The 8144-nt window shown below is 52.4% G+C and overlaps 1 protein-coding gene across 1 annotated transcript; it reads left to right on the top strand.

Moving 5' to 3' along the window:
* Window positions 1-976: 976 nt before the first annotated feature.
* On the top strand, window positions 977-5900 carry FAM124B (family with sequence similarity 124 member B). The gene is made up of 4 exons (XM_066556765.1): window positions 977-1063; window positions 1989-3298; window positions 4774-5248; window positions 5639-5900. Exons 2-4 carry the CDS (start codon window positions 2579-2581, stop codon window positions 5695-5697), a joined length of 1254 nt encoding a protein of 417 aa, XP_066412862.1. The 5' UTR covers window positions 977-1063; window positions 1989-2578; the 3' UTR covers window positions 5698-5900.
* The last annotated feature ends 2244 nt before the right edge of the window (window positions 5901-8144 follow it).

Raw genomic sequence — 8144 nt, 5'->3', positions numbered from 1 at the left:
ACAGGAGGGTTTGGCTGGGTGGTGGGGCTGCCCTCCTCTGAGGGAGAGGGTCAGGCAAAGGCTGAGCTTCAGCTCCTCTCGTGCTCCTTGCAGGAGGATTGGTGGGTGCTCCTGAGCCAGAGCTGCTGGGGAGCTGAGAGCCAGACCTAAAGCTGTTCTCCAGACAGCTTCATCAGGTAGAGTTTCAGAGCTGTGACTGTTTCCCTGTCTCACCCCAGCAAGCACAGAAGAAATACAGTGGGGGATTCAAGATTTAGCCCTTTTTGTGAGTAAGGCTCAGGTTTTTGGCTGTTGTAAAAACAGGAGAGATGCTGCATACTTTCAGCAGCCTCTGTGGGAGGCACCTACCCATCTGGAAAACAATTTGGCTCCCCCTGGCCACAGCAGGAGCTGGAGAGGGCTGAGGTTTCTGCATCATTCCCTAACCAGCCCTTGCTCTCCACTTGCTCTGCAAGAATTCCCAGCCCCTATCCTCTGTCACCTTCACCCCAGAGCTGCAGCTGCCCACCAGATTTTCCAGCAGATTGGAGCAGGGCTGGGGTGAGAGCTGCCAAGGCAGCAGTGATGGCTCTGCACGAAGAGAGCCTGCCCTGGCTCCTCCTCAGGGCCCTGAGAGGGAGGAGCAGTTTGCAGGGCAGGAGTGGGGGTCCTGCTCCCAGGGAGGGGGCAGTGGGGCTGGGGTGCTGTAGCAGCCCAAGGATCTTCACCTGGGGTGGGAATAGGGGACCCTGCTCAAGGGAGCAGCTTCCAGCCACAACCCAAGCCTGATGAATTGACTTTGTTCAGGTTTTTTTTTGTGTTTCAGTGTTTTCCTGTACAGGCAAATTCCCCTGTTCTTCACAGGCAGGAAGGCAGATGACTGCCTGCCCCTGCCCTGTAGCAAGGAGTTGATGAATCATTTCCTTTTCCATATTTTAGTGAAATTGTGTTGTTCAGAGCTCATCTAGAGCATTTTAATGTTTTCAGCACTTGCACTCTTCACTCTCTTCCTGCAATTGTCTGAAGGCTGGATTTTGTTTTTTGTCTCCCTCCCAACAGCAGTTACTTGCTCGAAGTGTTGCAGGTGGGTGCAAAATAATCTTTTTCCTCATTTTCTAGACAGTCTTTTTAATTTTTATTGTACATAGGTGTCAGTGTATCTTTTAAAGCATGAATGTGTGTTTCTACCGTGAGAGAGATCTCCCTAAAGGAAACCAAGGCACTGCTGCTTATACCTTTAGACCTTGGAGATTTTACTTATTAGAATATAAAGTTAGTGTCATGTTATAAAAAAAAATGTTCTGAATTTTGAACAATTAATTGACTTATTGATGCTGGAATTTCTTAACAGTGAACCACTGCTTTGTGTGCTTGGCTGTTTGGAGGGAAGCTCGCATGTCAGCAGAGAGAGAGGTGCTGCTCTTAATTAGATGGAGCTGGACAGATCACCAGAGGCCCCAGTTTTGATTTAAATACTGGCTACAGTGGGGGCAGCTCTGTACAGGAAGTGGGTTTGGCTTGACCTGTATTGTGCTGCTGCTGGGCTGGCAAATGGGGGGATGAAGGGACAGTGTGATTTATTATTCACACTAGAAGAGAGCTGGAAAGCAGTGTATTTTCAGCATTCCTATTGCAGCTTATGCAGTAAGCTAAGTACCAATATGTAAACCCAAGGAGCAAGAAAAAATCCCTTGGACTTTGCCTAAGGCTGCTGAGTACATGGGTATCTCAGGGGAAAAAAAAGTAAAGGAGGAAAAAGAAGCAAAGAGGGCACTGAGAATGGAAAGCCTGGTACCCAGCTTTAGTGGGCTATGTACAATAACCCAGGACCTGGTTTCCAGTTAGGCAGGAAGTTACCTGTGTTGAGAAGGGTGTAACTGGGAGTCTAGGCTTTTTCCCAAAGCTCCTCTTTCCTGATTTATATCTGCCCTTATTGTTATCTGTCATATTCACACGGTTGGGTTTTTTCTTTTGTTATTTTGTTTTCCTTCCTTGTTTTCAAAGAACAGCTTATCTGTGTGCCCCAGAAGGGTGGGACTCACAGAGATCACAGGCATTTTACAATGAGCCAAAGCCAGCCTGCTGACTACAAGGAAATTTGCTGAGGGCTTCAGCCACGAGTGCCACATGGGCTTTGCAAAAGGCAGTGATTGCACCGGTGGGACTGGGCTGGGTCCGGAGCAGCCACTTCCACACTTCCACTGCCGGGAGACAAGTGGGCATCGCCTCACCCTGGGAAATCGCTGCTTGTGACTCTGCTGTCCCTGTTGTGAACGGCAGGAGCAGGAGGATGCAGTGCTGCTCCTGGACACTTGGGTAACAGGTACTCAGTGCCCAGAGCTCCAGAGCTGGGAGTGAGCCTTGAGCCGAGCTCTGCTGGGATGTGACCTGGGACCGCTCGCTTAAAGCCTTGTCACTCTGCACCTGGCCCCTCTGGGGCACACTGTGCTCACCCACCTGTTTCATCTGGTCACTGCAAAGCCTGTAGGAGTCCAGACTCATTCTCTGCAAGGCTCAGAGTCCACCCTTGTGTTCCCCAGGCAGAGTAAAAGGAAGGCACCAATTTGTCTGGTTTAATTTTTTGCCTGGAGTGTTTGCGATGGATGATGGAGCAGAGTGTCTGATGACTGTGCATCTCCTCACCCATTTGGGACGCTCATTCCCTCTGCAGCAAACTCTGGATCGGCTTCTGGAGTGGCTCTGCCTGGACATTCGCCTTTTCCTGGTGTCAGAGCGAGTTCCTCCGCTGAGATACTACGAGAGATACCACAGGAGGAGCTGCAGCTTTCCTGGAATATCCATCCTCCTTTTCCTGCACGAGGACTTGGGAGAAGAACGCATCTTCCAGGTGCACGAGCAGTTCCAGCGCCCTCCCTGGCGGTACCAGCGTGCCCAGTTTGCCAATTCCCGCTGTGCCCCATCCCAGCAGGAATTCTATGGGCTGGAGGAGCAGCTGCCCGTGTGGGGCATCAGGCGGGTGCGCCACGGCCCCGAGATCCTGCGCGTCACCCTCCACTGCAGCTTCGACAACTACGAGGATGCAGTGAGGCTCTACGAGCTGATCCTGCAGAAGGAAGGCACTGTGCAGAGGGGCACCCTGTGTGTGTTTGTGCTGCACTCCAGCCCACACGTGGCCGTGCAGCTGTGCCTGAAGCAGCTGCCCATCGGGGTGACGGCCGAGCCCCCCGACTCGGCGGCCCTGCAGTTCAAGGTGCAGGAGATCGGGCAGCTGGTGCCCCTCCTGCCCAACCCCTGCGTGCCCATCAGCAGCACCAGGTGGCAAACACAGGACTATGAAGGAAATACAATTCTGCTCAAGGTATGTGTCTGTGGGACTCTTTTATCTACTTGTTTCCAAGTGAAGCAGGACTGGTTCAAAATGGAAATTATGATTTTGTTTGTTCATGTTTTCTTTCGAATTTGTGAATGCAGTAATCGGTGTCTGCCGGTGCTGTGATGCTGTTGATAAATATAAGCACTGATCTTTGGAATGTTTTTATACAGTTAAATTAACATCATTACTGCTTGCCTGAAATGCAGATTATTGATGTTTTCTAGGGCACACTAGTTCACTAGTTTAACATCTTCCCTCCTCTGCCTCAAAAAAATGATTGTAGCAGCCTAATCTTTTTCTGATAAATCATTGCTGTATAAATGTTTTTCAAAGCAGATTTTTGGCATCCAAAACCAGAAGCTTTGTAAGTGTAATGTTGATACAGCACTGCCTGCAATTGAGGTTGTGAGATCACAAGTGAGTTGAAGGTGACAAAAGTGACAAAGACCTGTGTCCTAGGAAATCTCTGCCTTTTCTGTTTAAGTGTGCAGTCCAGAGGTTATATGAATATAAATTTAAAAAAAAAAAAAACCAAGGACAAAGTCTGTGCTGAGATCATATGTAGTGAGAATTACACATGTGAGTAGAATGGAAGTTTGGGTTATTCTAATAACCCCTCCCACCTCTGGTTGTTTTTCTTGTAATTTGGATTTTAAATTATTTGACCTGGCTTTTTCCTCCCAGAAGTTCTCTGTTAGAGGTAAAGTTAATTACTTGGTTCCGCCTATTTTTGTGCTGCTCTGAACACTAATCTTAGGGCAGCCCTTGCCGCCTCAATCAATATCAATTTATAAACTGGTTTCCACCCTTTTGGAGTGGTCAAGGCCCTGGGTGTCTACACATAGCTTTGAAGTTGGTCCTACTGGAGCAGGGGACTGGGCCAGGTGACCTCCAGAGCTCCCTTCCTAAATTACTCTGTGGCTCTTCCTCTGTAGATACAAGGTCTTTGAGCTGACAGATGTACATGAATTCACTGGCAGGAAAATTGGAAGCTTTTTTGGGGATGTGACCATGCTGCACTGTGCTCCTTGCAAAGGAAGGTGTAAGCCACTTGAACTCAAGGATGTATCTTGTGTCCAAGCTCCAGAGAGCAGGCTGGCAGCCTAGTGCTTTATTCTGCAACTCTTCAGCCCCTACTGTATATCTTTCTTTTGAGTACCTGCAATTTACCCCCTGGCCTGACCTCCTGCCATATTGCAAACTAAATCCCAGGCTCTGCTCACAGACTCCACATGGAATTGTTATTCCTCCCTGAAGCCCTTTGGGGTAACTGGCAGTGGCTCTCCTTTACTATCGAGTTTCCCCTGGAATGCATGTGGATTTTTTGTATCCACAGTCTCCTTCGGCAGGGACTTCCCCATGTGTGCCGAGTCAGGCTGCAGGTGACCCCAGCACAGAGAGCATCATCGTTACTCAAGCTAGAAATGTGCGATAACCGGCTTCTCTCTAATTTTCAACAGGTTCAAAGCAGCTCCAGGACCCTCGAGACAAACATCGGGCTTTCCCAGCAGCATGACAGTACAGGCAGTGGAAGAATCCCGCAGGACTGTGTGCCAGCCCCTCTCGCTGTAAAACAGGGTGATCCTGGGCGGAGGAGCCAGGAGGTCAGAGCTCCGAAGGGTAAAACCAAATGTGCCCCAAGTGAAGCCGCCCCCGGCTGTGAGCGGGCGGGCAGTGACCTCCAGAGGCCCCTGCGCTCTGCTCCCGGTGCGGCAGCACCGCAGCAGGGCTGGGCAGCGCTGTCGCTGCGCGGGCAGGCGGGCAGGGGCCTGCGGGCTGCTCCGGCCGACAGCCGCGGGCAGCGGGGAACCGAGACCGACGTGGACACCGGGCTGGCCGTGCGGAGCGGCCGCCGCCCGCTGAGCCTGTTCCCCGGGGCCCTGCGGAGCAGCCTCCGGCCGCTGACGGACCCCGGAGCCGGGGCTGCCCTGCCCGGCTCGGCGCTGCGAGCCCCGGCCCGGAGCGACGGAGCCGCGCACGGAGCCCCGGCCCGGACGGACAGAGCCCCGCACGGAGCCCCGGCCCGGACGGACAGAGCCCCGCACGGAGCCCCGGCCCGGAGCGACGGAGCCCCGGCCCGGAGCGACGGAGCCCCGGCCCGGAGCGACGGAGCCCCGGCCCGGAGCGACGGAGCCCCGGCCCGGAGCGACGGAGCCCCGGCCCGGAGCGACGGAGCCCCGGCCCGGAGCGACGGAGCCCCGGCCCGGAGCGACGGAGCCCCGGCCCGGAGCGACGGAGCCCCGGCCCGGAGCGACGGAGCCGCGCACGGAGCCCCGGCCCGGACGGACAGAGCCCCGCACGGAGCCCCGGGCTGCCCCCCGCCAGCACCGCGGGCCAGCCCGGCCCCGCCAGCAGCGGACGAGGAGCAGGAATTCTATATATGACCGAAACCAAACGTGCTTGATGGACTCATGCTTGGCAAAGGACAGCGGAGCGCTTTGGGATGTGCTGTGACTGCTGCTGCTGCTCAGGGTGTACCTCTGTCCTGTGACATCCCACTAGGGGTCACTGAGGCAGACACTGAATTTCCATGGAAAGATGCTTAAAAGGCTGCAGCAAAAAAAAAATAACACTGTATTTACAGAAAGTTGTTGCTTTGGTTTTGTTTTTTAATGCACAATAGGTGAGAGGTATGTTGTGTAATGAATAGGAATAAGCCATGTGACTCCTACAGCTGTTCTAAGATGCTAAAAATAGGCAGTGACAACTTCAGATGGGTTTTGAAGGTGCAGCTCGGCTGAGCTGCCCAAGCAGCTGGATGCCCCCAGCCATGGGGACTCCCTGTCCCTTGCTAGGACACACTGGAACAAGCTCGTGGCATGGTCACTGTGGTCATGCTGGTTTTCCTTTTTTGGTATTTAAAATCTATCAGTGTTGTCAGTTTTATGCAAGATTTTAAACATAAGAATAATCTTTTAAATATTTCTCGATAAATATTTCTAGTGAGACCTTTTTCCCAGCTCAGCACAGTACATGCAAAAACCACACACTTGAAGAGAAGTGCCAGTAAAACCTGCTGCTGCCTATTCATTTGACACTTAAAATAAACACAGCAACAGGCCAGGCTTTGTTATAAACCAGTGTGCAATTAGCTGGCAATCCTAGCTGGTTTTTAATTAACAGAAGACAAGAGAAGTTGAGAATCTTGGAGGGAATTGCTAAATCCTCAAGAGTAAAAAGGACAGGAGAAATGAAGTCATGATTCAGCATCAACAGATGCTGAAATAACTCCCATCTTGATCAGTTTTCTTACTCAAGTAGGATTAAATAAATCTCAGCGGGAAATAGATGTGAAGAATATGAAGGAGGAGTGAAATTATTCAAAGAAGAGCCATATCTAGGGATACTTACCTTCCAAACAGTACAACAAAGAGGTATTTTCTCCCTTAAATATATCTGAATTCTGGAGGGGATATAGGGAAGTCCCTGCTCTGGGCCCTTCCAGCTGGTTCTGCCCTGCCAAGTAATTCTCACGAACCCTTCAATTTGGGGGCCAAAACCTACAGAACAGGCCAGTTCATTCACTGGATTTTTACCTTTGGTGTGTGTTGAGCTTGGTATAAAGGACTCGCTCTGGTGGGAACAGCTGTGACCACTGGGGCCGTGGTGCTGTGGGTGCTGAGCTGCTGGTTCCTTTGATGGACAGCAGCCAAGGTGGGCAGCAGTGATTAACACCCTCTAACTGAGATTCTAATTTTGAGCTGTGTGTTTCTTTGGGGATGGTGGGATTCTGCTTTGTGCCAGGCAGTGCCATGCCAGGAGTGGGGACATGGCCCTGAGACTCCTGTGAGCCACGGGGTGACCCCAGAGGGGGCACAGATGCTGCCATGTACCCATGGGGGATGGTGATAAGCAGTCCCATCTGAACGGAAAGGCTTTTTTCCTGGGTCCCTGGCACAGTCTGGGTGATGGAGGGAGGAAATCTGTCCTTGCAGGAGCCGGGTGTGTGCTGAGAGAGCAAGCCGTGACACTGGGCTCACAAGAAGCAGGAGAACTTGCTCTGGGGTCACTTTAACACAACCTGAAGGGGTGAGTGCTGTTGCTTTTTTTGTTTAGCCCCTGGAAACAGCAGCTGTGTATTTGGTCTCCTCTGAAGCGAGCACAGTGGTGTTTCTGAGGGATGAGTCGCCCGGGAGCAGCGGGAGCACCCCCTGATGCCTGGATACGAGCACCCAGCCAGGGGGGCTCCCTTGCTCCCCACTCTGGCACGGTGTGGGCAGGCAGCCAGGAAACCCCTGCCATGGTCAGTGAGAGCACAGGCTCGGCCTCATGCTAAAAAGAAGCTGGCAGCCTTGATTCTTTCAGGGAAGCAAATGCTGAAAGCACTTTTTCCTCAACTCCGGGCCAAATTCAGCTTTCATGAAGGCCTCGGTAGATCCTGAGGCAGTTCTGTGAGCACAGCCGAGCTGCCCAGATTTACACTGTGGGGCTGGGCTGGGACTTCCCTTCTCTTCACCCGTGTTGCTGCCCTGCTCTGCACCCAGTACAAACAAAGCCTTGCAGCCGCTTGGTGGGGTGAGCAGATGTTTCAGAAATCTCATGTTTGTGATGGGAACACAAACCAGAAATTGTCTCTTTTGCTGAAGATGAGTGTGGCAGCCCCAGCCCGTGCCTGGGCTGTGTGTAATCGGTGCCCACCTGTGCAGGGCTGGGGCAGTGGTGGTCGCCTCCTCTACTGTCCCTTCTTTCCAGATGATTGCTGTTATTGTCACTGTCCGTGCCATTGGTGTTACCATTGCTGTAATGGCAGTCAGGTTTGCTGGGTTCCTGTTGTCCCCGTGTGTGGCGGCTGCGCTGGGCAGGTCGGGCTGTCCCTGCCACAGCAGCTCCG

The sequence above is a fragment of the Molothrus aeneus genome, chromosome 10 (assembly GCF_037042795.1).
Source record: "Molothrus aeneus isolate 106 chromosome 10, BPBGC_Maene_1.0, whole genome shotgun sequence".
In the NCBI taxonomy this organism is placed as follows: domain Eukaryota; kingdom Metazoa; phylum Chordata; class Aves; order Passeriformes; family Icteridae; genus Molothrus; species Molothrus aeneus.
Note: the sequence above shows the minus strand (reverse complement) of the source record. Positions and strands in the feature narration are given on the sequence as shown.